This window comes from Colletotrichum gloeosporioides (assembly GCF_011800055.1).
Source record: "Colletotrichum gloeosporioides strain Lc1 chromosome Unknown consensus_17, whole genome shotgun sequence".
NCBI classification, from domain to species: Eukaryota; Fungi; Ascomycota; class Sordariomycetes; order Glomerellales; family Glomerellaceae; genus Colletotrichum; species Colletotrichum gloeosporioides.
In genome coordinates this window covers 1004465-1031637 of record NW_025544662.1, presented here as the reverse complement: position 1 = coordinate 1031637, position 27173 = coordinate 1004465, and the positions used below count along the sequence as shown (strand labels likewise).

The following is a 27173-nucleotide window of genomic DNA, read 5'->3' as shown; positions in this document are numbered from 1 at the left end:
TGAACAGATATAAAGCTCTTACCATGAGAGCGACGAGTTCGATATCAAATAATCTTGTGTTTTTGCTACCACCACTATTGTTTTTCTCCCAAACCAAACATCTTTACGCTATTTCTCCATGCAGCCTCCGCCACCTCCTCCACGGTGATTCCCTTCAACCCGGCAACCACGAAAGCAACTCTATCCATTGTACAGCTCTCATTGCGCCCCTTTACCATCAAGCTCAACTCAAACTTGTCTTTCTTCTTACTCTGAGGCAGACTAGGGGCGTTCGTAAGGTACTTTTTCGCAACCTCCGAGCCGGCAGGGATCTCCCCCCAAGGGGCATCCGTCTCGATCTGCAGCCGGTCCAATGGAATTTCTCGAACCATCTCCAAGCTTTCCCTATCCTGGAAGCTAAAGCCATTAACACTGACGTCGAAGCCCATCTCAACTAGTCCCTTCATCTGCTCCGCGCTCCCCACGAAGGAGTGCACAAGTCCTCGTCGGGGAAGGCTGGGGAGGTACGGCTTTATAACCTCCACAAAGTCATCATACGCTGCACGGCAGTGCAAAAAGAGCGGCAGATCAAGTTTTTCCGCAACGAAGAGGTTTAATTGGTGCTTGAACGTGCGGATCTGCGCTTCCTTCGAGGCGTGGTTGAGCCGGTCGTAGTCCAATCCCAGCTCACCGAAAGCGGCCAGCAGACTGGTACCACCAGACTTCGGGGCCAACGCATCACGGACTGTCTGCGCGAGCTTGGCAAAGTGGCCGTCCTCGCCGCCATCCGGCTCTGCATCCGGCTCTGCTGCGTGGTACGGATGGATGCCGATCGTGACGAAGCATGAACCCTCGGGGCGCGATTTTGCGATGGAGAGGTTAGTTGCGGCGTCGGAGAGGGACATGCCCGTCAGCATCACTTTGTCGACGCCCGAAGCGAGCGCGCGGTCGAGCACGGCATCGAAGTCTGGTTGATGGTACTGTTTGCCTCTGTAGATGCCCGCGAAGTCCTTTGCGGTGGCGGTAACTGCGACCTACTTGGATGATTAGTACAATTGAAAACAGATGCGTGCTAGCTGTAGGGTCTGCGCTCACATCAGCAAAACGGAGTTTCGTTGAAGGTTTAGATGGGGCTTGGGTAGGAAACCCAGCGAGGAGGTCGGATGCCATGCTTGCACTGCTTTACACTGTATCTTGACCTGTAGTTTGCCGAGTGCAACGTGACGAAATCTAAAAGAGGTTGGTGACCCAATTACATTACGTTAATGTGACAGAGGATCGTGTGTTGAGTTATTTGGCTCGACTGTGGCAGACTGGAAGTTCCCCCACGTTCCTTCCGCTTCGACGCTAGTGCAGTTCGACTTGGCAGCCCCGGTGTCGGCCGGGCCGGGCCCCGGGATCGGGATCGGTGCGGAGGCCCCGAAGTCTGGCCAACGTCGCATCAGATTCCGATTCGACTAAACGCGGTAAATTGACAAGAGGTGTTGATTCAAGGGCGTACTTGAACTCTTTTCTCAGCCCTATGGTGTACAGATTGAGTTTGCCGGTGGACATGGGTAACTCCTATGTACCCCACTTCGGGCTTTCGGCAGTCCTCATGAAGTAGGTAAACATCAAGACAAACCCTGAATAATAATGTGTCATCTTTTCATTACACGGAAGAGTAACCCTTTTGCCATACCGGGCGTATCAATCGGCTGTCACGACCGGTCTTCAAGCTCCTGCCCCTATCGTCAGAGTCTAGAGATAGCTGGGGATAGTAACGCATCGGATGGTAAGATTACTCATGTATAAACACTGAGACATTATGAGACGATGAATGCAGAACTGTCGAGTCGTAGACTAGGTGTAATGATTGACCACTCCTCTTCCATTTGGGGATCAAACACATGCTGTGCAAGGAGGCGACTTGGACGCAGTGTGAAGACTTCATTAGGGTCTTGAACTCATGACTATCTCATTAACAGTAATACCATAACCCACTGAAAACTTCTCATATCATTTGGGATGTCGTTCACGCCAGCTCCTTCTCAAGAGCATCCGCCATCTGTCCCAGCGTGTCAAACTTGAAGTCGTAAATCTCAACATCCCTGTTTCCCATAACCGCACCGGGTCGGACAATCCATGACGACTTGATACCCGCCTCCTTAGCCGGGTGATGGTCGTGAAACTGGCTCTGAGCCGTTTGCAACACCTGGTCCTTCTCCACACCAAATGTCTCCTTTACCTTCTGCAGCATGTAGCTGAAGTTGCGCTGGTCAGGCTTGTAAGACCCCACATCCTGCGCAGTCACCACAAGGTCAAAGGGCACATCCTGAAGCGGGCCGGCGTTGCTCTTTGCAAAAGACTCGCGGTCGACGTTGGACAGAACGACGAGCTTGTAGAACTTTTGAAGACGGCGCAGCGCGTCCACGGTGTCGGGGAACGCAGGCCAGTTGCCGACTGAGTCGCCAAAAGCCTTCGAAGCCTCGGACGTGGGGGCTGCGAGGCCAAGCTTCTCGGCAATCTGGGGATGAATGGTGGCCACGAGCTGGTAGTAAGGCATGTCCGGGGTCTTTGTCTGCTGCTTGGCCTCAAGCTCGTGGTAGACGTCCAGAAGGTGCTTGCGGGTGAAGTCTGTACGCTTGTTGTCGTCCAAAAGGGGTTGCAGGGCAGTGAGCATGCCACCTTCCCAGTCGATCAGAGTTCCGTAGACATCGAAGGTGAGAACGCGGAAGTCCTTCAAGCTAGCCATTGCGACTGATCGATGTGAATTTTCGTTATCAAGGTGAGAGTTTGATGAGAAATTAATGATAGCGATCTTGGCGAAATGCGGGGTTGATGGTACTGAATCTTAGCTTGAAGTTCGAGGGTGACTGTAACTCTTTTTAAGACAGGAAGAGAGGGTGAAGATGTTTCTGTGTTGTTGATTACTGATAATTCCGTTCGTTACATGTAGAATCAACCTTCACATTGTCCATGTCGGAAGCTTCAACGTCAATCCAAGGGCGTAGCACAGTCCCCACTTCGACCGGGTGGCGGCTTGCACCGGCCCGGGTGCGGCCGGAACCGGCATGTATCTTTTGAATCTCTCGGTGCTTGAAGATGCAGGACTCTCGATGCATTTGTGGTGCCAGTCCAACTCAACCACATTGTATTCGGCAACTGTTTGTTTTTCATTCCCTGTGGGCGAAGACATTAGCATGATCTTCCAGGTGAAAAGTCTGCAGTGGGATAATTCACAGGGCGTGACTTTGACCTGCCAACTCCTGCCTATGAAGCTTTCCCAAACCCTGCGTGTAAGACAGAAACGCAGATCTTTGTTTTTAATTTTACTACACTTGATGGCCGAGGACCAACAAACCTGATCTGCCAATGGACTGTCGGGACTTTCACATAGACGACTCTGCCTTAGTCTGCGAACGTCTTGTGTGGGACTTTTCATGACAACAGAAGTAACCAATACGATAAGTGCTTGGTGAAGAGCTCTGATGACCCGATTTCATCTTCTGCATCTAGGGCACAAGCGACCTCGTACTTAGACTCTGCCACTTTGGTGATCAATCTTACCAGAGCGTCAGCGTCCTGAAATGCATCAAAATCGGACAAAGAATTCTTTACAGTTTCAATTATAACGTTGCCGCCTTGAGCTTTCAACTGATAAGCCATGCACTGGAGCACACCCAAAGTTGTCTGGCTTTTCTGCTGTTTGAAATCGCAGAAATAACACAAAAGTAGTTTCTGATTTTTTCTTTTGTCGCTCTTTCAGGTCTTTGACCACAAGCCATGCGATGCCGGATTTCTCAATCCCCGGGGGACCATAACACCATATGAATGAGAAAGGAGGTTCAGGTCCCAGCCATTGTTCGTAGGTCTCCGATCATCGGCCAGTTTCAGGACAAGTTTCTGTTCTCTTCGAGATGTTAGGCTTAGGAAGAGCTGCTGAAAGCTGACTGCGCTTGTGATACAGTACCAAGGGGTCGACTTTCTTCAATGTCGATTTGGTCGTGACTAGAATGGTTTGATGATGCGAAACTATCGAACATGGCTCTATTCCGCTGGAAAATATCGATCTGTGCTCTCAGGTCATGCTCCTTGACTGGCCAAAAGTAGTCTTGAAACACTCAGTGCCGCTACTCCAGTGTCGGTTGAATAGTCCTCAGCTCATTCCCGCAAGTCGATACTAAACCTCGCAATTGAGCCTCGGCACCATCACCAGAAAGCATGGCAGGATTTTCCGCGCCAATGGCTTGCTTTAGATGTAGAAGCACCAAAACAAGAGCGTTGACCTCTCTTAGATGCACCTTCCGAGCGTAATCGGTATTCCGCACGCTAGAAATATAGCCGTAGCTCAGTTTTGTGATCTCGCACGTCACCTGTAAGAGACTGCCAATGCTAGCGACGGCGCCAAGACTGTCATCCCAACCCATTGTTAAATAAGGCCATGGGCGTAAATGATCTGGCGAGAGGGATATTGATAACTTTGGCCACAGAGAACTGAGTGAAAAGTCTCTTCCTCAGAAGAGGGGAGACCTGACGATGCACCCAATAGCAACTGCGGGTTGCAAGACGAGTTGAAGAGCCCTAGTCATATTAGGTACCCGAGAGAACACTTATCTAAGACACACATGACGAGAAGTGTCTATAGGGGCCCTTTGCTCCGGTCCCGCTCCGTGTGGTGATGCAGCCGAACCCCGGGGTTCCGAGGGCGAAGGCCGATCAGAATACGGACAGCCGGTCATGTCATCTTGAGTGCCTGCCGCTAATTCATCCTTCTGGTATTTACACCTGACTTAGTATGTTTCTTGAAGGTGACATGTTATGTAAATGATTGCTCTAGCAGACCCAGAAGATATAACATCAGAATGATCAGATGATTTAAATCATAGGCTTTCCAAGTCAAGTGGGCCGGCTTTCCTCACCGTCTCCCAAACCTGTCCTAAGGTGCTGGATCCACGCTTCATGAATTGGCCGACCCCTTTTGGCGCGACAATGCCTTCGCCATCCCGGTCCCAAACCACATTGCCTCTCAATATGGTGTATCTCGGCCAATTCCTCACACTTCGTCCTTCATAAGGCGTGTAGTCGACATCATGGTGAAGTAAGTCATTTGTAACTTGAAAGTCGCCGAGCTCTTCCTCCGGGTACCAAATGACCAAGTCCGCATCCGAGACACCAGGGATCATTGCTCCCTTTCGAGGATAGAGACCGTAGAGCTTAGCCGCATTGGTGGAGGACATTTCGACGAATTTTGTGAGAGCTAGCCTTTGTGCTGAGAACGCAAGAGGTAGTCGAGTCTCAACACCAGGCAGCCCGTTGGGTATATAGCGGAATTGACCCACGGGATGCTCAGCCGTGACGCAAGAGTTCTTACCCGCCACGGGGTCATCAAAACGAAATGGGCAGTGGTCAGAGCTGAGTACCGTGAAGGTACCGTTCGCGAGACCAGTCCAGATAGCGTCATGATCGGCACTCGTCCGTGGCGGTGGTGAGCACACACACTTTGCACCTTCGAAGCCAGGTTTGTCCAGGTCGTCCCTTGTCAAGAAGAGATACTGCGGGCAGGTCTCTGCAAAGATGGGTTGTCCGGTGGATTGAGCGATGCGGATGCGGGAGGAGGCAGAGGGATCACTGACGTGCACGAGCAGAATAGGTGTGTTGGCGATGAGGGATGAGAGAGCGATTGCGCGATTGGTAGCCTCAGCTTCGAGGATAGGCGGGCGCGAGTTTGCGTGGTACTTTGGCGCAAATTTGCCTTGTAACTCAAGTTGATCTGTGAGCCAGTTGAGAACATCACCATTTTCAGCATGGATCATGGTAAGAATCTCATTCTGACGCGCTTCTAGTAGAATGCTCAGAATTTGGTCGTCGCGGAGCTGGAGAGCCGTGTACGTCATGTAGATCTTGACGGAGGAAACTCCTTCCTCATTCTTGAGAGTCTTCAGCTCGGACAACACCTCGGGGCTGGTGTCTGAGATGATGACATGGAAGCCATAGTCTGTGTAACAATTTCCTGTTGCAAGCTTGTGGGTCGCATTGACCGCACTTACTAGGGAGTTGTCTTCACCCTTTCTCTGAGGCGCAAAGGCGACGACGGTTGTGTTGCCTCCAGCTGCAGCCGACCTGGTTCCAGTTTCCCAACTGTCAGCTGAGCGGCCGGTAGAACCTTTGAAATAAATTGCAGGTTCCTCAAGATGAACATGGCAGTCTATTCCCCCAGGCTAGTCGATTGCAATCGTGTTAGTGAAATGACTCGTTTTCTCAGAAAATTAATCGCACAGGTGAGAAAACTGACCATGACATAACCACCTCTGGCATCAATTATTCGTTTGGAATTCGCCTTAGACAGCGATCCGGATGGTGCCTGTAGCGCGATCTTCTCATCTTTGATGGCAAGATCCCATGCTGCAACATCGCTTGCTGTCACGCAAACACCATTGGTGATCACGAGGTCGAACTCATTCGTGGAAGACATATCAGGTGCACGGTTGAAACAGAAGATATTTCGCGAGTTTTTTTCTCCCGTGACCGTGGGAGCTGACACGAAGTTGTTTGGTCTTACGATTCTCATGTGCTCACAACCGGACGCGAGAAGGTGAGATCGCCGCTGCGGCCGATTTCCACTACCGGCCCCATCTTATCATCGGCCTTTGAAAGATAAGAGTCGGTATTAGGCCGACAGGCCGACACTCCGGGCAAGACTGTGTGATAACGACGGACGGGCAATGATAAGCGGCGACTGTGGTCCACCAATCATATGTTCCGGATTAGTCCACGGCATGATTAACACGGGGTACATTTATCTGCAGCGTCTTATCTCACTCGGGATGATCGAAGTTGCATTGGTGGAGAGAACCTGGGGTCATAGCATGGTGGTGTTCTGCGTGGAAAACGGGGTTTCCAGAGCCGTCAACGTCTGAATACTCTATAGATCCCCCCCTTTCACGCTCGGTATCAACACCGACAAGAGAAGGGGTAGCCAACGGATAGTCAAACTCAAAATCACACAGACGATGAGGTCAAATGCTACAAGTGAGTTGAGCTCTCAGTTATTCGTTGTGGAGACAAAAAGGCTGATGAAAGACTGACCTGCCTGCCAGCAAGACCAGCTTGCAGCACTTGCCACCATCGAAAGGTCAAATGCGACGCTCACGATGTTGGCATCCCATGTTCAAACTGTCAAGCAGGCTCTCGAGATGACTGTCGTCCTCATCAGAAACGCAAACGGGTATCTCGAGCAGCTACAGCTCGCCGTATTTCGCACTCTTCAGTTGAAGTTGAAGGGCAGCCACCTACTTCGCCAACGCTGACGGCCATTCCCTCAACGGCGGGCGGCATTACAACTGTTGCTGTTGAGAAAGGGGGCTCACCAACCTCGCCTGTAACAGAACAATCGGAAGGCCAGAGACCTGGTCAATCAACCCCTGGATCAATCGGTCTTGGTGTCACAGGAATCGACATCCACGCACAAGAAGATGGCGAATATCTTTACAAGCGACATCTGGTTGAGTTCATAGACCAGCCAGAGCTTGTCAAACGACCGATCGACAACAAAGCCCGTATGATCTACATTGGTACAGATGTTTCGAACGTCAACTATCTCGTCCAGCAGCAGTTTGGAGCTGCTGTTCACAAATCTGAGGTCTGCCATTACCCAACAAATCGCATCTCACGGCGTGCGGCGGGTCACGATCCGGTAGATCGACTGCCTCTGGACACATTTCAATTGCCACCAAAAGCTGCTGTAGACGAACTTCTGGAGGCCTATTTTCGACATGTCAACCCGGGGTTCCCCGTAGTTGATGAGCGTATCTTCATGGGCCAGTATCGAGCTAGGGATTCTTTGAATCCGCCTTCACTTCTACTTCTCTACGCTATTCTTCTTGTTGGTAGCCACGCCCTTTACGAAGAGGATTCCGAAAAGAGACATCTAGCCAAGGCAACTTATTTTCGTCGTGCCAAAAGCCTATTGGATGCTAGATTCGAATCAAATCGCGACACCATTGTCCAAGCGGCTTTGCTTCTTACTTGGCACACAGACGGATTGGAAGACGCAACAGCCAACGCATGGTATTGGCTTGGAATAGCTGTTCGCATCGCCACCGGCCTGGGAATGCACCGTGACGCAGAAGGCAGCACATTAGTCCAACACAACAAACGCATGTGGCGACGAGTATGGTGGCTGCTTTTCCAAAGCGATGTATGGATCTCGCTTCAGTACGGGCGGCCACAGTCAATCCATCTTGAAGACTCGAATGTGCAGAAGCTGAAAGTATCAGGCTTTGCTGACTGCGGACCGGATGCACAGCCTGAAAGCCTCATTCAAATGTCTGAACTGGCTATCATAGTATCAAAAGCAATGCGGGAGAGGAATCGCGCCTCAAGTGACGAGGCTAGGCGCATCGTGTTGCGCAAAACCGATGAGAGGCTGGCCCGCTGGGCGTTGAGGCTGCCACAGTCACCGAATCTCCATGGTGCCCTAGAAGCCGGTGTATGGAACACAAATCTGCATCTACACTACAACATGGCTCTCATTCTTCTTCATAGGGCCCATCCAAAAGCTCCATCTCGAGACGTCAGTGGCGTAGAAAGTTCTAAGCGCGACGACAATGCTGAGATATGCGTGGCTGCTGCGGGAGTGATCCAATCCCTCTTCCAGACCTTATGCCAAACTGATGGCATGCGGTGTCTTTGGCTGTCAACCATAAACTGTCTATTCTCCGCTTTGGTTCAGTTAAGCACCGAAATACGCATTTCGAACCCCTTGCTTGCCATCTCGGCCCTTAGAAGATACGATTCAGCTCTGGTGTCGCTGAAACAGCTCGCAGAGTACTGGCCTAATGCAATGTCTATCCTGCACTTTTTCGAAAACTCGGTGCAAATCAATTCCCGGCTTCAAGATAGTCACGACGTTTCGCAGCTGTCCGACAAGGACCCTGAAAATCAAGAGGACGCTTTACAACAGTCAACACTGGGAAGCAATATCTACCACACAGCAAAAGACAACCAAGAGGTAACAGATGGAAGTCAAAAACGATCTTATGAGTCAAATATTTCGTCTGCCTGCGGTCTCACAGAAGAAACACATGAAACTGGGGATTTGAATAGCACTGGGGAAATTCTCGACTCTTGGAGACAATGGCAAAGCCAACACTGGCATACCCCCGAGTTTTCAGATGAATATTTATTCACATTCTAGATTGCAAAGACTGTAAAACGAACAGATGAATTCCCAGTCTTCTAGCAGAGTCCAAGAGAGACCCGTCCGAAGTCTTTCTCACATTCACCATCGTCCTCCTCAACCTTCGCTGGGATAGGCTTGTTCGCCAATGGAGTCAGACGGAAAGCATGCCTGCGCTCGCCAGCAGGGTAGTCAAGAGTCTGAGAGTGGTTCGTGACACGCTGATCCCAGATGAGAACGGTACCAGCCTCATAACGGACACGACACTGGAAATCCTGTCTCTTAGCGATGTGATCGAACAAAAAGTTCAGGAGGTAATCCGATTCCTCCTGGTCGAACCCAACGATCTTCTTCGTGTAGACGGGATTGACATCTTCCAAGTCTTTGTCAGCAAATATCGTATCACATCCTGAAGTGAACTTACATAGTGCCTTCTCTCTGGTAACGGGATGAACGATGACGACAGGGTGTTCTTGAACCAGTTGCTGCCTCCTCATTACTGCGTTTTGGCCGTTCTTCAGCTCCTGGGTGACACCATCGTTATTGGAATGGATAGCAGTCAACCCCTCCAGCCTCTTCCTGAACTTGGGTGACAAAGCCTTGAAAGCTTGAACGCTAGAGCTCACAAGTGTGTCACCGCCAGCGGCAGAAGGTGACTCGAGCATGCAGATGAAGGTGGTACCAGGAGGTTGAGGCTCGGGGGACTGGTCGGTGTGCCATTGCACAGGGCTGCGACCCCTCCAAGACTTGCGCACACGAAGATCCTCTTTATGATCATAGATGATCATGTGCTCCTCAGAGCCAGCAGCAGGATGTGGCGCCCATCCATGGATGTGCAGTGGGCCGAAGTGGCGCACGATCTGCTTCTGGCGTTCGAAGCCGATGTCGCGGAAGTCCTGGTTGCGAAAGACTAAGGCACCACGCTTGGCAGCGAGAAGCGCGAGTTCATCCAGTCCTTCAGTTGACAGCTGCGACAGCTGGACTCCCTCGATCTCAGTGCCCACATGGGGCGAGAGGTCAATGACCTTGGTTGCTGTTGAGAGAAGATTGGGGAGCCTTGGGTCAGCGCGATGACCGGGGTCGAAGTGCTCGAAAGACCCGATGTCTTCTACCTTTTCCAGAGGGTCATAGAAGGGCATGAACTCAGGATACAGTGCAGAACCATCTTCCTTGACGGGTCGCGTGACGAGCTTGGTCGCCAGAGGCTCTGCAGGGCCGGGGACAGGTGATGTAGTCGTGGCTGAGGGCGCCATGGTAGCAAGCCTCTTGAAGCCCCCTGGGTTCGGTATTGTAGAATAAGATGTACGACAACCGGGTAACTGTTTCCGTGTCGGTTCGCTCTTTGTCAATATTGTGGAAGTTTGTGAGATAAGATGGATAAGATCGCGGGGAAGATCCTGTGCTATCAGCCAGGCTTTACTTATACCTTCTCCGGATTACCTCGGGCGGGCTTAGAGCCACAGAGCTGGAATTTATCAGACCATTAATGATTGGTTCGAAGTGTCTTGGATGATGTTCGGTGCCAATGTGGCAGTTTCTATCTGACGCGCCGATGGCAATCACACCGAGACCGTGAGTTCAAAACGCCGAGGCGCCGAGTCGCCGAAGCGGCCAAGCCGGTTGCTTGTCGTTATCAACAGAGGATCAGCGGGGCACAACAAACTCTTGCAGATAGCGCCATGTAAGTTGTCTCGATCTGCCGCTCTGTTTTACAGTTGAAATGCCAACTTTCGACTTTTCGACATTGTTGTTTCTCGTTGTCGCTTGCTTGTTGATCCAATCTCCGACCAATTTCTGGTGTTTTCACCATGAACGCTCAACCTCACGACGCATCCTCAATCGAGGAACTCGAAAAGAAGACATCAGGTCAAAACTCTCCTTCGTCAAAAGCTAGTGTGGCTGAGGGTCAGGCAAACTCTCCAAACTCTGAGTATGAGAGGTATCTGGACTTGCATCGACAGTTTGAGGGTGCTGGGAGAAAAAGGCTTTTGCAGAAACGTACGTGTTGATGCGACTCTAAGACTTAGCATACCTATGATTAACTTATTGGATGCAGTCGACTGGCGCCTTCTACCCACTCTGAGTGTTCTTTACTTGTTGTGTTCACTGGACAAGTCGAATGCGGGCAACGCCAAGATTTTCGGCTTCGTTACAGACGCCAACATGACATCAACCCAATTCAACTTGGGCTTGATGGTGTTCTTCTTCTCATACGGTCTATGGGAACCCGTCTCGAATGTTCTGCTTAGACGTCTTGGACCGAAGATTTGGTTCCCTATAATTATAGTAACTTGGGGTACGATTACGACCTTGACCTGTCTTTGCCGCAGTTTCGGAGCATTCATAGCCATTCGACTTGCTCTGGGAATCGCCGAGGCAGGCTTGTACCCCGGATCTTACTTCATTCTGAGTATGTGGTACACGCCTAAGGAACTTGCCACGCGCATGGCCATATTCTATGGCGCAAATACCGCAGCTGGCGCCTTTTCAGGTGTCATCGCGTATGGCGTTGGTCATCTCGACGGCTCTCATGGCTACACTGCCTGGGAGTGGCTATTCTTGATAGAAGGTGTCATCACTGTTGCTGTTGGCCTCATGACCATCTTCTTTCTTCCGTAAGTGTTCTTGCTCAGAATTCCACATCGTCCTGCTAACACGATTTGAAGTCATTTTCCCCACCAGTACAATGAGACTCGCAAGACTAGCTGGCTTACCTCGAGTGAGCTGGATTACGCCAAGTTGCGAGTGAAGTATGCTTCTGGTCCGGATGCCCCCACCTACGAGTTCCGCTGGAGCGACGTCTGGGCAGCTGCGCGCGACCGCAAGACATGGCTCATGATGATGATGTTCTGGTGGGGTGGCTCTATTCCGACGTACTCCTTGTCGTATACTTTGCCGACGATGGTGAAGAATCTAGGATATTCAGCCATCCGCGCCCAGGCCTTGACCACGCCACCTTACATTTTCGCAACCATTGTGTGCATCTTCAACGGTTGGATGAGCGATCACTTTCAGAACCGTTATGCCTCGATCATGGCCTGCTACGCTGTTGGTCTTACCGGAATCGTCATCTTGTGGATCAGCGTTCACTTCCCGCAAGTTTCAGGGGTGTCATACTTCGCGATATTCATCGCAGCCGCCGGATACAGTGCCCAGGCACCGATTGTAGGAGCTTGGACTTCCAACAATATTCCAAACCCTTCCAAGAGGGCTGCTTCCATCGGATTTCTCATGCTTTTTGGCTCTGTAGGCGGCGGCGGTATTGGCTCCAACATCTATCTGGAGGAACAAGCGCCTGTCTATCCCTTGGGTTTCGGTTTCTCAGTTGGGGCAACTGTTCTAGGGGCAATGATCCCTGCTACCATTCATTGGTGTCTCATGCGGAGAGAGAATGAGAGAAGGGACACTTTGGACTACGATCGCATTCTCAGCGAACATAGCCAGGAGGAGCTTAGCAGTATGGAAGAGAATTCGCCGCTGTATCGTTACACTTTGTAGGGTTGGACACAGCACAGCAGTATAAGCAGGTTGAATCAAGCTCATTACTAGATCCATGATATTGTACGTGAAGGGGCAATTGAGGTACAAACTCTTGCCATCGTGAGGCTTGTGTATGTGTGATCACTATTATTCACTTCTAATATGTAGTCCAGGGCGCACAGGAATACGTTTCGGTACTGTTCTGTGTGAAGGAATTGCTTTTCCATAACATCGTTATCTGACCCGAAATATCGGAACATGACCTGGAGGTTATGTTCACAAATCAGGATTGAATGCTTAAACACTTCATACATTCTGCAGCAAGACACCAAGCAATATGTGGGCTTGTCTCGGCGTTTCGGCGGGAGGCTCGGCGACAGCACCATCAGGTGCATGCGGAAGTGTCATGTGATTGCCGATTGTATAATTCGTGTCTGGCCTCCTTGTCTCTTCACACAGCAAACATCTGGTTTGGCTACTGAAGCTGCATCACAAGCAACATGGCTTCTATCTCGCACCGACCCCTTCCTCAGGGTATCTACACTCCCCTTCCGACATTCTTCCTTCCCAACGAAGATTTGGATCTAGGTGCATTTGCAACTCACGTGCGATACGTAGCTGCGGCGGGCACCATTCCGGTGGTAGCGGGCTCAGCCGGCGAGGCACCTCATCTCTCCGCCGAAGAGCGCACGCAACTAATCCAGAGTGCTCGAGCTAGCCTCAACGAAGGCAGGTTACAGCATGTCCCTATCGTGGCCGGTATCGGTGCTCCAAGCCCCCGCGAAACCATTGAGCTTGCCAGAAAGGCCGAAACGGCAGGCGCCGACTATGCTATGGTCTTGCCTCCCGGTTACTATGGTGGCCAGCTTGGAAGTCCGGCAGGAAGACTTGCTCTGACGAAATTCTTCATTGATGTCGCTGAAGCAAGCCCGCTGCCAGTGGTTCTTTACAACTTTCCTGCTGTTTCAGGGGGCATCGATCTGGACAGTGACCTGATTGTGGATGTTGTGAAGGGCTCGGATAATGTCGTCGGAGTCAAGTTGACGTGAGTAAATAATCCTGACATCAACGACATCTGTCCACTATTATCTGCGATACTTACTGGAGGAAGATGCGCGTCCGTTGGAAAGATCACAAGGATCAATGCAGTGCTGTCTGCGCCTTCTTTCATGGAAACCTACCCACGTCGTCGTCAAGGGGACAGATTCAAGATCATCGATGGCTTCATTGACATCTTGCTGCCATCGATAGCCAGCGGAGCTGCTGGGGTAAGATTCAATGTCCAGGACGTAATGGAATTGGACTAACAATCTTCTCCGCGTTGTCATTGTAGGCTATCTCAGGTCTCCCAAACTTTGCTCCTGTAAGTCACTTGCATCTTGATACTTCGAAAGGTTGGCTTAGAATCACGCAGAAAACATGTGTCAAGCTCTGGCAACTATGTGGCTCATCTCCAGGCTCTGAGGAGTACAATGAGGCTCAGCGTCTTCAAGGTCTGTTGGCTATGGCGGATGGAGCGTGTCAACGCATAGGAGTGAGTTATCATGCTTACCAGTCTGGAGGGAAGAACACTGACAAGACCGAAGATCGCCGGGTTGAAAATGCTTGTGCATATGGTATTGGGACATAGTGAGCTACCTCGAAGACCGCTGATGCCCATGTCAAAGGAACAAGGACAAGAGCTTGTCTCTCTTGATGCCATACAGGCCGTCATGGGAGAGGAGCATAGGTTGACAAAGGAACAATGAAAACGAATCAAATTTGGGCTATAAGGAAGGCTAAAGATATTCCTGAAGCCCATCAAATTACCGAATTGTGCTCAGTGTAAATGTATGTTTTGATGGCATGTGACGTTCGATCTGACCCTAGTTGACAGAAATACGATGTTACATCACCTATTAGGTACTTTAGGAAACTACGTATTGATGCGGTCGAATCGGATCATGGAGGCATGAAATAGCGCTAGTGTGGGAATTTCAGAATCGGACTGCCAGTCCGACGTCGAACTATGATCCCGAATAAAGGCAAGATTCGGCGGATCAGCGTTGCATTAGAGGGGAATTTCCCCGCACTGCACCAAACATAGATATCATATCACCAGATCTGGGGTAGCTTTCCAAGATGCTGTGTTAGCCGCACGAATAGTATGTGGCCTGGGTTTCTGAGAGATGACCAGAGCAATAGAATGTGTGCAGCTACCGACGTCTCCAACGTGTTGACCTATTTTGGTTGTTAGTTATAAAAGGCTCCGGCATCCGTGTTAATGTAAATGATTAAGACAATGTGATTAAGGACAGTCGAGGCAATAGCGGATTTGATCTTGGAAACTGTCGTTGAACCAGCGCTTCATCATGAGATTCTTTTCAGTTCTATCTCATCTCTTCGTCACATTTGCGACCGAAGCGTCATCCCACGGCTTGGCAAATCTGGTTCAACGAGCCACCCCTGTACCTTTCAGCGACTTCACCAACAACCTAGTATTCTACCCAGATAGGAACTACACCAGCTGGAAGGTCATCTACGCCCGCACTGTGCAGCTGCCTGATGGTAGTCACCTTCTATCGTGGGAGAACTATCCACCCGAACCTCCGCAAGCCAACTTCCCCATTTACAAATCAACCGACGGAGGCGCAAACTGGATCGAGTTTTCATATGTGTCTGACCAAGTCAATGGATGGGGTCTGCGGTATCAGCCCAGCTTCTACCTTCTCAAAGAAGCATTTGGCGGATCCTGCCGGAACCATTCTTCTTGGGGGAGCTTCTGTTCCGGCGGACCTGAGCGAAGCTTATCTCGATCTTTACGCAAGTAGGGATGGGGGTTTTGAACTGGGAATTTGTCAGTCACATGGTATATGGCGTTGGGCCCGAGACTACCACCAACGGCAACGATGCAGTATGGGAGCCATTCTTCATGATGCACGAGGGCGAATTTATATGCTTCTTCTCTGATCAGAGAGATGAGAATTATGCGCAGAAACTTGCACATATCACGACCAAAGATCTCAAGACATGGAGCGAACCTGTGGATGACGATGCTTCGTCGGCATACGACGACCGGCCAGGGATGACCACGGTGGCACACATTCAATCCACGGGTCAGTACATCATCACGTATGAAGTTTGCGCGACAAATGAGGGCTGCGAAGGGTATCACAAAGTCTCCTCCTCGCCCCTGACGTTTGGCACTATTGAAGGGCGCGGGGACAAAATTGTTTCCGCCGAAGGCCATACTACCGGGGGATCACCATACGTCATTTGGACTCCCAACGAGAAGACAAACGATGGCACTGGCATAATCATCATGAATGGTGCTAGCAGAGAACAACTTTTCGTTAACGAGGATTCTGCGGATCCAGCGGGATGGAAGGAAGTTGATGTGGGACAATGGGCAGCGCATTCGAGATGCATTGAAGTGATCAACAACAACGGAACGGAGAAGTTGATGCTTTCCAACGCTGGCCAAATGCAGGCGGGATTTGACAATTATGTGGTTGTTGGAGTTGTGGATATTCCCTACGATGCTGTCTGACCTCTGGTGACATTTCAAAGGCCCATCTTTAGCATACAGACATTGGAAGTACCATCAACACTATCCAACTAGTAGTTGGCGAGAAATAGAGTACAGAATGCATAAGTTTTATTCTGTTTTATGACAACAAAACAACCCAGACAGGTATGCTTTTATTGAGGCGAACCATCCACGGTCGGATAGTCACCAACTATCATCTTTGAATACCGCTTGACAACCCAAGCCTCCAATGAATTCTCGTGCCTCAGTTTCTGATCTGGACACATGGGGCTGCTCCTCCTTACTCTCATGATCTATAGTCATCTGCAGAACCCCAGATGGGTCGACCACCACCACATTCCGCCCATCCAAAATCAGCCGTCGGATATTTTCACGAATTATCCTTTGTGCAATGGCATTTAGTGAGTATGTGTCACGGAACGAGAATACCACGGCACAGGCATTGGCATGCATTCCAGAGCCGGGGTCATCCGGGTCCGGCTCACTCAGCTCACGCGCAAGAGTCCTGGTAAGACGCTCTGATCCCGCAAATCGAACAGCGCCTCGAAGACTGAAGATAACCACTTTTCGTTGGCAGTTCGGATGATGCGGATCCCTCTTACCCCCAACGATTGTGGCTACTGAGGTGCGCACAGTGGCACCGGCGACCTGGCTGGCGTCCATCATGTGCAGGCCCATGTCCCGTGACAACTGCTCACAGATCATGACGCCCCTTACACTGTTTCCGCGCCCGTCAAGCTTGGGAGAGAAAGCTGCGAGACCGACTTGGCCGGGCAGAGCCCCGAGGATGCCGCCAGCCACACCGCTTTTCGCCGGGATGCCCACCCTGGAGACCCAGTCGCCTGCAGCATCATACATTCCGCAGGTAGTCATGATAGAGAGAACCTGACGCACACTGGTTTGGGGGATAATATGGTCTCCAGTGATGGGGTTCACACCGCTGTTGCAGAGAGTTGCTGCCATCAAGGCCAAGTCTCTGACATTGACATTGATGGAGCATTGGCGGATGTAACCCTTCACGGCGTCTCGCGGATCGCAGGTGATGATGCCGGTTGCTTTTAGCATATATCCGATACTCATGTTGCGATCCGCATCCTTGAGTTCGGCCTGATAGACCTCTTCGTCGACGTGAAGTTCCCGGCCTGCGAGTCTTGACAACGTCTTCAGGATACGTTCCGTCCTCTGCTCCACCGTAGCGTCGGGCGAGACGACTAGTGTGTGTGCCGTAATGGCTCCGGCGTTGATCATGGGGTTCATGGGCCGATTGCTGCCGCGTTCGAGCGAGAGCCGATTGAAAGCGTCGCCGGACGGCTCTACGCCAATCTTTTCCAACACCCGCGACAATCCCGCATCCTCGATAGCCAGCGCATAGACAAAGGCTTTGGAAATCGATTGGATTGAGAATTCGACCCGGTCGTCTCCTGCTGAGTAGAGATTGCCGTCAACCATGGCCAGAGCCACTGCCATCTTGGACGTGTCCGCTTTCGCTAGCACATCGATGTAGTCGGCTGGTGCGCCATCGTCGTTGGGGCGGGCATTCTCAAGTACGCGGTTGAGATAGTCGGGGATGGGCGACTTCATTGCGTGGGTGAGTGGTGTAGCAGGATCGTGAGAACTCGGTGGAAAAAAGCCTCCCAAATTGCCAAAAAAGTGAGAGAGAATATATTTCGCTGCACTTGGCGCTTACTAACAACCTGCCCGCAGTGCACAATTAGCATTCCTCGGTTTCCGAGCCTAGTGGAATTTCGCGAGTCACGGTGGGTGGGTGACCTTCACAAGACGGCCGTTTGACTAGAGCATTCTTCATCGTCAGGGCTGATGAGCACATGACAACCTGCGAAAAATGACCTTGCCAAGGAAAAAAAAGGTCATTGGACGAGTCTTCTATGTTGTGGAGGGCGAAACGATTACGTCAATTTCAGCTTACCCTTCATTAGCTGTTTGGCGAGGGAAGCAAGGGCTTATTTGTGCTACAACATGATGCTTTGCCCTCTTATTATTGTCTCGTCGTCAGCAATTGAATTAGATGTGTCATACGGCCCCATCTGGCGTGGTTTGTAGGAGGCGTGGAGACAAAGCTCTCCACCTTTTTTTTTTTCAAAGGAAACCACATGTCAAGACCGAGCCGTTTTCGGATATCCGAAACCCCACAGATATGTTCTTGCCTGATCAACTCAAAGTTATGATGTCTTTACAGAATTGACAACTCTTTGAAACCGGCAATACTCTGAGCAGGAATGTTCGGTCCGGACTCTGTGAGGAGCATGTCTTCAGAACATCCTGATGTTATTTCTGAGAGTAACCATTGTCTGTCTTACAATGGAAATTATATGCGTTTGTTTCTAAACCACAAAATATTGACTGTAGGGTGAATTGGTTACAGAAACACAGAGCGGGAGAATGAAGCAGGAAACTGAGAGACAGTTGGGTTAGGTTAGTTCATGGCTTACAACGTTCGTAAAGTGGGGCGCGATGGATCAACACCTGGAGTGCGTCAACTACCGTATCTAATTCCCCTTTACCCGGCTAGAGCTGATGACTAAAGTGGCTGAAGCCGAGCTAGATAAACCAACCAGCAATAACTCGCAACTCGCAACTCACTCACCCCGCTCTCTTCCCCTTCTGTTCACAAACCACCACCTCCCGCATCCCGCACAGGATACAAGCAGCACAGATGAATGCGAGGGGTGACTTCTTCCCGGTGCAACGAATCGCTCAGGCATGTCTTCAGTGTCGGTAAGTATGCAGAGGCCGCGTTGAAAGCAGAGATCACGACATGGCGTACACTTTATAGCCTGGCTAACCTTACTTAGACGCAAGAAATGTCGGTGCACCGGAGATCGACCTGTTTGTGGTCATTGTCGTCGGCTAGGACTAGGTTACTCATGGCCCGTAATCCGGTACTCGTCTTATCATGCTAAGACACTCCTGCCAATAGACTGCGTTTACGGTGAAGAGAACCCTCGGCAGCGTTCCTTGGACTCCGATCCGCACGTCGAGCCCGACGCATCTTCTCGGGAGACCACCGTGAGTGGAAGATGATGTCCAGCCAAATCAAGCTCCTACCATCTGTCTCTCTAACGAGGCTCTCAGACAACTGTGTTGAGGAGACTGTCAATGCTTGACAACAAGATGGAGAATGTGACAGCTCGACTTAGCACGTGAGCTACCACCCTGACGTTGTACCATAGTGTAACAAGCTCACATGGTCAACTTCACAGTATTGAGGACCGCCTGACATCACTTCTCGACCTCCACCTTTCAGGCAGCGTACCAGCGTCTCATGCCGCGCGCCATCCTAGCAATGACACCGCCGCACCAAACATTGTCTCAAATCAAGATCAGAGTGTGGTCGCAGAGCAGGAGGCACCTGCACCCATGGATGTTGGCGTGCCCGAAGACGTTGTCGCTGCTGCGGTGGATGCCTACTTCTTCTACTGCCACAACCAACCCTACTCCTTTTTCCATGAAGCGCACTTCCGTCGCCGCTTGTCAGAAAGGACCATCCCTACACATCTGCTGCTGACTATAGTGGCTACAGCTGGTCGCTTCTGCTCACATCCCTACTTCGCGGGGCGCGTGCACGAAGCGTCGGTCGACTGTGCCAATCGGGCTTGGAAGCTGATTGTTTCTGATTGCTTCACGGAAGGCACTGGCACGGAGATATCCGCAGTACAGACGGTGGCTCTTTTGGGTCTGTTTGACTTCACTGGTGAGTAGTTACTCTCATACTGGACCTTGTTACTTGTTCCCCTTAAGCGATAGGACAAGAGGCAGAACACTGACGGCAAGAGAAGCTGGCAGGTCGCGTCACGGTTCGGCATGGGTCAAAGTAGGTATGTCTGTGAGGATGGCACAGGATTGTGGACTCATGTTGGAGAACGCAACACACCTTCCATATATGGAGCAGGAAGAACGCCGACGCGTCTTCTGGTCTGTCTATCTCCTGGACCGACTGGTGTCCTGCGGACGTGGTCGTCCACCAGCTATCGTTGATGCGTCATGCCACCTGCAGTTACCATGCGAAGAGGTGGTCTGGAAGAATGAGGTATGGAGCAAGACACAATCTCTGGACGAGATGACAAACCGAGCCTTGACCGTCCCCCAAAGTCAAGGCTCCTTCGCCCATGTCATTGCCATGGCCCAGATCCTGGGACGGAGTGCGCAGTACATGCTTCAGGAGTTCAATATTCGCAGCCCTCATCCTCCCTGGGATCGAAGCTCCGATTTCGCTGCTCTTGAGTCTGATCTCCTCCACTTTGAGTCATCCCTGAGGATCCAACAACCGTTACAGCAGGTTCTGGCTCCGTACATTAGTGCCGATGGAGTCGTGGATTACCACACCACTGGCCCGATTATCTTCTCTCGAGCATTCTATCACCTCTGCTACTGCCTGCTTAATCACCCTTTTCTGTTAAAGCGCCGGATTGATACGTGCCGCACGTTGGCCCCGACGAGTTTCCTGACACGATCATCTGACCTAGGATGGTTACATGCGCAGCATATGCTGGCACTCATACGGGACGCTCGCGGGCTGGGGTGCTCCTTTCACTCCTCTTCTAGCGGCTACTGCGCGACTGTTGCCGGTTCTATTATCGCTTTGAGAACTGGTGATTCAGATTTAGCCGTGAGCCAGAGAGCTCAAGTACTGCTTGAAGAGGCTTTGTCGTATCTCGACACTTTAGGTCGTCATTGGAATAACGTCTCCTCGATGGTGCGTACCCCTTACATTCCCGGCTCTGCCGTACTGGAATTGCTTCTTTCCAGCCATGAAATGACCCAGGGCTCACGATTATACAGGCAACAGTGCTTAGACGAATGGTTTATGATGGTTTCCTGGGGGGTAGTCTGTGTAGTAGTGAGCTCCAAAGAGCTAACATTACTCTGGCCGAGGAAGAGACCTTGTGGGCTGTCGTTGACTACAACACCATGTCAAGCACAGTGAGCGAGGAAGCTTTGAATAACAGCCAAGACCTCAGTAGCATATGGCTTGATTCGTGGACGGACCTCTTTGGGGTGCCAGGCGATCAAATAGCCTCGCTAACTCCGAATCCTTTGTAGAAGAACACTCGCGGGACCAGTGGTAATTAATTGTCTGTATTGGAGCAAAGTCTTCAACATAAGCGTCTTGTCGCGAAAAGCGAGAAAACTTCAGTAATTAGGTAGTTGCCATAACATTTTGGAATCACCCAACCCGATGCTGGGCATAGGTATTTCGTGTAGTTGCTTAGTCCCTGTGACGAACATAATTAAAACATCACGCAATGGCTATACCATTTACAGCTCAACCGTCTTAGTGTCATGACCGACTATCGCCTCGTCGAGTGCCTCGTAGACAACACTGAAGTCGCGACTTCCCCATTCCGTCATTTGAGTCAGAGGTCGATAAACCTCCTCAACGCGTCTTCCAAGCGGCAGTGGCGCGTTTACTTCAAGAGCAGCCTTCACAGCCAAGGCCAGATCCTTGTGCGCTAGACTGGTGACGAAACCTCCCGCGTACTGACGATGAGCGGGAGGGCTTGTATCTCCGACCTTGACTTCGGGAACAGGGTGGTTGATCTGGAAAATTTTGTTAGCTTACCACCCATACAAGCTTGAATCCCAACGTCAGGCTTGTCCCAAGAAACATAATGTAGCGAACTAATCTTTCCATTGAAAATACCCGTTCAAACCTAACCCAGAATAACATACCTCACTAGACCAACATCTCCCCGTTGAATCGTTGATGATATCTGCGAGAACTTGGGAATCAACACCGAGCCTCTTGCCCAGCAGCATGGCCTCGCTGAGTAGATTTGCGTAAGATTCTGGATGAAAATCATTTTCACTCTGCATCAACTGCAGGCAGGTATGTGTTTACCTTAGACCTAGCATAGTGATCCCCAGCAAGAGACTGTGAATCCAAGGAATGGTCAGAACGGGTTTCAAAAGGAATATTGACACTGTAAGTTCCCTTACTTGTTGGATATCTTCGCTGCAAGACCAGCACCAAGGTCACCGCAATATGTGACCTTTCTGGCCATAGGCTGGAGAAAAGGGACTGCTCGTTCAAATGATCTCCTATTGCCGCCGACCATGATCGCAAGAGTACCATCTCTAGCACCGATCACTCCTACAAACATGATAGTCAGCATAATGTAGATTATCAAGGTATATTAAACGCTTAAGGGGCAGAACGACGTACCTCCAGATACCGGAGCGTCCAGTAAGTCAGCCCCAGTCTCCCTCAGCTTCAGAGCGATAGATCTGCTAACGCTTTGCTCGATAGTGGACTGGTCAAGACATAGTGTTGACGATCTTTGCTGCTCGTCCAACGTTTCTAAGGCGCGAATAACGCTGCTGTCACCGAGGTAAACGTCCTCTACATGCCGGCCTGTCGGCACCATTGTAATAATTGTCGAAGCCTTTTGAGCCACATCGTATGGAGCTGTAAGCATGTAAAAGTAAAAAATAAATCAGTGGTGTGGAATTTCCTGCAGCAAACTCTGTATCAAGACTTACAAGAGCACTTGTGTAAAGACACAGCTGGGTTATCTTTTTGGTGCCTCTGGATGACGCTTTCCACAGCCGCATCGTTTACGTCAAAAAGAGCGTATTTAGCACTGCTGTCTACTTTTGCTGTAGATCTGTTGACAAGGTTGTTGAACTAAAACAGGGTTCGTTAGAAGCATAGACGGAAATACTTGCAGATAGGTACTCACCATATGATTCCCCATAGCTCCCAAGCCGATGAATCCGATGGTGTTGGTTCTGTCAGCGGCGTCGCTGGCCGTCATGCGCACGGAGCCCAACTGACGATGGCGTCCAAGTTGATGTCTGCATGGTTGCTGGCGGAGGATGGACCCCCAAGAGATCGTTGCCCGCATTTGCATATCGAATCTTGCGGAGGAAGTTCGCATGAGGTCATGGTCTATTCATCTTCCCATTGACTGAATTCGTTCCTTTAAGAGTGAATCGACCATTTCCGAAGTGATACCGTTGTAGGCCCGTGGTGAACGGCTCCCGTAGCTAAGCCGGAACATGGTGGGCTTGATCGGACGGCCGGAGTGGGTACGGTCCGGCATTTGGGGGCTGATCTGCACTGGTGTGCAAGGGTGGGTATAAAGGTGGACACGGTCCGGTGCCCGTGTCACTAGGATTGCGTGCATTGCTAGGGTCAAGAACTAGGACTGATAAGATGTAGCCTTCTCTTTTGGGAAAGAATGATTTCATCTGAAGAGCAAAGTGTTGGTCTCTCGGCTTCGACGTGGAATTTCATCTCTCGGGTATGTGATAGGCCAACATGGTTACATCCTGCCGACGGCGGTCCGCTGGCCTAGGCAAACAAAGCGAGGTTTTCGCTGGATCATCACCATGTTGATTGGGAGAGGACGTGCATTTACCGCATGTCCTTTCCCAGGGAGCCACCCCCGACCATTGTGAACACTGAATACAATAGGCTCCTTTTCAAAAGTTGCGGTAAACAGCAGTAGATGGGACTGCACCTACGAGAGGTGATATTGAACAGGCTCACTCCTATTCGATGTCACGACCACCCACGATATCGTGCTTGAGAGACTGGTGATATGACAAGGGCAGCCTGCAAAACAAAAACAGGTCCATTCGCCGTCAGCGTCTGACGGCATTCGCGTGATTGTAAGCGACCTTGGTTGATACTTAGTCACGAGCGATTGTAATATAATCAATGACTGTCTTGGTCTGAGTCAGCCTCTACTTGGTTCACGAGTGGCAACGCTTGAGATCATGTACGACCCCGACGAAAGCACAATTTCATAGAATTCGATTATTGAAGTACCCTAATACCGGAACATCAAAGCCATGATAGTGATAGGCTGTCATGGTGACAGTTAGGCTCCGGAGCTGAAGACCAGTGCGGAGATTCTTCCGGGGTTGCTAGCTGAAGAACAGGTTTGAGCAGCTCGAAATTGCCCCATTCACCTTCCAGTTGGGTAAACCATGGCGATACCGGCCCAAAGCGCTCAGGAAACACATCGGCCCATCCCTTAAGCACAACATCCAGCAGCTCGAGGACGAACAGCTCGGGACCAGTTTCGCCCCATTGGAACCTTTCATTGCACTGCTTCACAGCTTCAGGAGAGTAAAGTCCAACATCCGCCTGCAAGGGCAATGCGGCTGCCGCCATGAGCGAGGCGAAGACGTGATAGGAGCCGCCCTGACGGGCGCGGTCTCTGATGGCCATCATAGCCCCAATTGCGCCAATCAAGCCGGTCAGCATGTCTGGGACTGGAAGAGCCGGCAATACACAGGTGCCGTCTGTATGACCCAGACTTCTTCCAGTGACATATGAACATCCAGAGGCGGCGTCGGCTATCTGCTGCCACCCTGGGCGCTCGTGCATGGGGCCGTCTGGTCCGTAGCAGTTCTCTTCGACGTAGACGATGCCCTTGCCCCGTTTCCCGGCCATCTCCAAGAGGTCGTGGAGGCCCATTCCTCTCCTGGCTAGGGACCCTGAACGGTAGCCCTGGACGAAGATGTCGGCGTCCTGGATGAGACTGAGCAAATGCTGGAGTTCGTCCTCTTTGTCAAAGTCAATATCCAAAGTGCGGACTCCGGCGTTGAGCGTGAGTTGCAAGGACTGTTCGTTGTTTATCAACTGTCAGCTCTTGTAACATACTCCTTCAAACGTAGTAGACGAAAAAAATTTGTAGACATATGCAAAAGGGTTGTTTCGGTGCTTACATTAAAGTCGGGCAGCCTGCTGCAGTTGATGCGGACGACGTCGGCTCCTAGTGCCGCCAACGTCGTTCCAATCACTGGGCCTGCAATGATCCGCACAATTTCCACCACTTTGATGCCGGCCAAAGGTCGCTTGTCGGGCCCCGGGGTTAACGGAATCGCTGGAGTAGGAATGGCGTGTGACTGCAACCTGTAGTTCACCAGAGGGTGCTTGGAGAGGACTTTGCTCATCCGCGTCTGCCTCCACGATTCCGGAGTATAGCAGATGCTCCCACAGAGGCCACGTTCAATATTGATGGCCTCCAATTCGTGAGCACCAAACTTCCGCACGTGGTTGCCGATGAGCTCATAGGCTTCATCGAGCCCGCTGCAAGGGGTCTCTACGTCCAGGCCAACGGCTTGAAGCACAGGGCCCGCATCAAGTGACCCATGAAGCTGATACCAGGTTCCCTCATCTTTGGTCGGATAGTTGGCTGTCGCGCGGAGTCGCAAAGGCGTTACAAACGTGCCCTTTTCCAGGTCCTTGGAGAAGATGCCTGCGAGCTCACCCCGTTTAGCCAACTCTCGGACCGTTGACCCGTTGCGCTTGGCCATGCCAACACACCCAAGCCAGAATGCGGCATGGTCTGTATTGATACCAACATGGCGGATAGGACTGCCGCCGTCTTGAAGAGCCAGGAGCTCATTGGCAACCACTCCGCACATGGCGTGCAGTGCCGCAGCAATGACAGGAGACTTGAGTGGGCCAGGGGCGATGGTCTGCGGCGAGCCTTGGAACGAAACAGACTTCCACATTTCCTTATCTTATGTGAATCCCGGAGTCATCGCCGCCAGCGATTCAAAAAGCCGAAGCGCATCGTCAGGGACGGCTGGGGCATCGTGATCGATCCATGACCCAGGCCCATAGATGTCGGTGCCTGGGATACTGTTCGCCATCGTCTTGGGGTTTTTGGTGCGCGGAAGGATGTAACAATGACTAAGGCGATGGCGGTTGCAGAGTGTGTTCACTGTTTTGCTGGAAGAGGAAGTTTGGGGTACAGTATTGGCGCGGGATGAGATTGCCTGTAAGACACCACAGAGTCATAATTCAAGAGGTTCGCCATTGTAATTGACGACTTAAATACGATGTGAGTAGACGAAAATCAACATGCAGCCGCTACTCCCCCATGCTTGCATCCGGGGCATTCCTAGTGGATGCTCGGCCCCAGACGACGATGGATTAGAACATTCCCAGGATCGTCGCCGGTCCGCCCGGACCGTTGGGGGCCAAGATTCTAGAGCGCTCTCCGCACATGTATCCAGCCATTGTTCCCACATGCTTGTCATCGGAGGCAAAGTTTACCCAACTAGGTTAAATATGCCGGCAGTGAATATTCTTATCAAAGAGCGGGGACCAACAAGCCAGGGGGTCACTATTGGAAAAGGTCTTCCTTGCCTTGTTACATAGTACGCCTGAGTCCTGACATCCATTCAACAAGGCTTCATCATACCTAGTCAGTTCACCAAAAACTGTCAACACTCATCCTTGGAAACTCTCCACCTCTAATACTAACGTTCACTACCGAAATGGAGAAGCCTTGTTGGTTCGTTTGACCCCTGCCCATGCTGTTGCGGTTGCTTGTCTCCATGGTTTCTCTCCGTTTTTGAAGGCATCTTTAGTCCGCAGGCTGACTTAATGTCCAATCAGCTCGCATAAGCGACATGATAGCGGAGCGGCACCGTCGCCGGTCCTGATGGATCACTCGACCATCACCAAATTAACCGAAAGCGCATTCCCCGAGCCCTTGTACGGCAATGTCACTTGGCAAACGCTGCTGTCGAGACCCGACACCTTGACTGATTCCATGTGTGCGGGACTGGCAACATGTCCACCTGAGGGCTTTCTTGCTCTTCACCAGCACGCACAGGCTGAGATCTATTACATCCTTTCCGGCACCGGCAGCGTTGAGATCGATGGCAAGCGGCACGCCGTATCAGGTGGCAGCATTCTGTGGATACCAGGGGATGCCGTACATGGTGTTTTCTGCGGGCCTGGTGAGACCCTGCACTGGCTTTATGTTTTTCCCGAGGCTCGGTTTGAGGACATCATCTATCGGTTCCAAGAACCCATCAAAAGTAAATTGTAATCAAGATGTCGCACGTTAGTTAGAGCAGTTCTGGAAGGCGTAAGGATGACAATACGTCTCAAAGGCGGTCGAGGACTCAAGAACGATAATGGAAGGCTTCAATGGTCCATGGAGGAAGAACTCAGAATGAAACATGATAAGAGTAGGTTCCTGATTAGTATGAGTAGTAGAGGCGATTCAGGTCTATGGATGCCAATCATCT

The 27173-nt window shown here is 51.0% G+C and overlaps 11 protein-coding genes and 1 pseudogene across 12 annotated transcripts; 6 read left to right on the top strand and 6 right to left on the bottom strand.

The window, feature by feature from the left end:
• Positions 1–74: 74 nt before the first annotated feature.
• GCG54_00011221 (Deoxyribonuclease Tat-D) lies at positions 75–2713 on the bottom strand (the record flags this gene model as incomplete). The annotated part of the gene is made up of 3 exons (XM_045411127.1): positions 75–1013; positions 1075–1150; positions 1998–2713. 3 exons carry the CDS (start codon positions 2711–2713, stop codon positions 75–77), a joined length of 1731 nt encoding a protein of 576 aa, XP_045268185.1.
• A 2128-nt stretch (positions 2714–4841) lies between these two features.
• On the bottom strand, positions 4842–6433 carry GCG54_00011220 (Dihydropyrimidinase; the record flags this gene model as incomplete). Its single annotated transcript, XM_045411126.1, has 2 exons — positions 4842–6179; positions 6254–6433. 2 exons carry the CDS (start codon positions 6431–6433, stop codon positions 4842–4844), a joined length of 1518 nt encoding a protein of 505 aa, XP_045268184.1.
• Positions 6434–7112: 679 nt separating this feature from the next.
• GCG54_00011219 (Acetamidase regulatory protein) lies at positions 7113–9157 on the top strand (the record flags this gene model as incomplete). The annotated part of the gene is made up of 2 exons (XM_045411125.1): positions 7113–7211; positions 7247–9157. The coding sequence occupies 2 exons, from the start codon at positions 7113–7115 to the stop codon at positions 9155–9157; spliced, it is 2010 nt and encodes a 669-aa protein (XP_045268183.1).
• Positions 9158–9198: 41 nt separating this feature from the next.
• On the bottom strand, positions 9199–10392 carry GCG54_00011218 (Alpha-ketoglutarate-dependent sulfonate dioxygenase; the record flags this gene model as incomplete). The annotated part of the gene is made up of 1 exon (XM_045411124.1): positions 9199–10392. The coding sequence occupies one exon, from the start codon at positions 10390–10392 to the stop codon at positions 9199–9201; it is 1194 nt and encodes a 397-aa protein (XP_045268182.1).
• Positions 10393–10947: 555 nt separating this feature from the next.
• Positions 10948–12637, top strand: GCG54_00011217 (putative transporter; the record flags this gene model as incomplete). The annotated part of the gene is made up of 3 exons (XM_045411123.1): positions 10948–11137; positions 11196–11754; positions 11806–12637. The coding sequence occupies 3 exons, from the start codon at positions 10948–10950 to the stop codon at positions 12635–12637; spliced, it is 1581 nt and encodes a 526-aa protein (XP_045268181.1).
• Positions 12638–13119: 482 nt separating this feature from the next.
• GCG54_00011216 (putative 4-hydroxy-2-oxoglutarate aldolase) lies at positions 13120–14367 on the top strand (the record flags this gene model as incomplete). Its single annotated transcript, XM_045411122.1, has 5 exons — positions 13120–13664; positions 13731–13887; positions 13953–13982; positions 14034–14153; positions 14206–14367. 5 exons carry the CDS (start codon positions 13120–13122, stop codon positions 14365–14367), a joined length of 1014 nt encoding a protein of 337 aa, XP_045268180.1.
• Positions 14368–14970: 603 nt separating this feature from the next.
• GCG54_00011215 (uncharacterized protein) lies at positions 14971–16148 on the top strand (the record flags this gene model as incomplete). The annotated part of the gene is made up of 2 exons (XM_045411121.1): positions 14971–15305; positions 15461–16148. The coding sequence occupies 2 exons, from the start codon at positions 14971–14973 to the stop codon at positions 16146–16148; spliced, it is 1023 nt and encodes a 340-aa protein (XP_045268179.1).
• A 485-nt stretch (positions 16149–16633) lies between these two features.
• GCG54_00011214 (Glutaminase) lies at positions 16634–17729 on the bottom strand (the record flags this gene model as incomplete). The annotated part of the gene is made up of 2 exons (XM_045411120.1): positions 16634–16698; positions 16751–17729. The coding sequence occupies 2 exons, from the start codon at positions 17727–17729 to the stop codon at positions 16634–16636; spliced, it is 1044 nt and encodes a 347-aa protein (XP_045268178.1).
• A 1077-nt stretch (positions 17730–18806) lies between these two features.
• On the top strand, positions 18807–21206 carry GCG54_00011213 (annotated as a pseudogene). The gene is made up of 5 exons: positions 18807–18884; positions 18962–19175; positions 19242–19309; positions 19370–19860; positions 19946–21206. Coding segments are annotated over exons 1-5 (2096 nt in total).
• Positions 21207–21425: 219 nt separating this feature from the next.
• GCG54_00011212 (putative 3-hydroxyisobutyrate dehydrogenase) lies at positions 21426–22924 on the bottom strand (the record flags this gene model as incomplete). Its single annotated transcript, XM_045411119.1, has 6 exons — positions 21426–21707; positions 21840–21933; positions 22107–22260; positions 22333–22575; positions 22650–22794; positions 22850–22924. The coding sequence occupies 6 exons, from the start codon at positions 22922–22924 to the stop codon at positions 21426–21428; spliced, it is 993 nt and encodes a 330-aa protein (XP_045268177.1).
• Positions 22925–23958: 1034 nt separating this feature from the next.
• GCG54_00011211 (Succinate--hydroxymethylglutarate CoA-transferase) lies at positions 23959–25640 on the bottom strand (the record flags this gene model as incomplete). Its single annotated transcript, XM_045411118.1, has 2 exons — positions 23959–24744; positions 24849–25640. The coding sequence occupies 2 exons, from the start codon at positions 25638–25640 to the stop codon at positions 23959–23961; spliced, it is 1578 nt and encodes a 525-aa protein (XP_045268176.1).
• A 938-nt stretch (positions 25641–26578) lies between these two features.
• Positions 26579–26971, top strand: GCG54_00011210 (uncharacterized protein; the record flags this gene model as incomplete). The annotated part of the gene is made up of 1 exon (XM_045411117.1): positions 26579–26971. The coding sequence occupies one exon, from the start codon at positions 26579–26581 to the stop codon at positions 26969–26971; it is 393 nt and encodes a 130-aa protein (XP_045268175.1).
• Between the last annotated feature and the right edge of the window lie 202 nt (positions 26972–27173).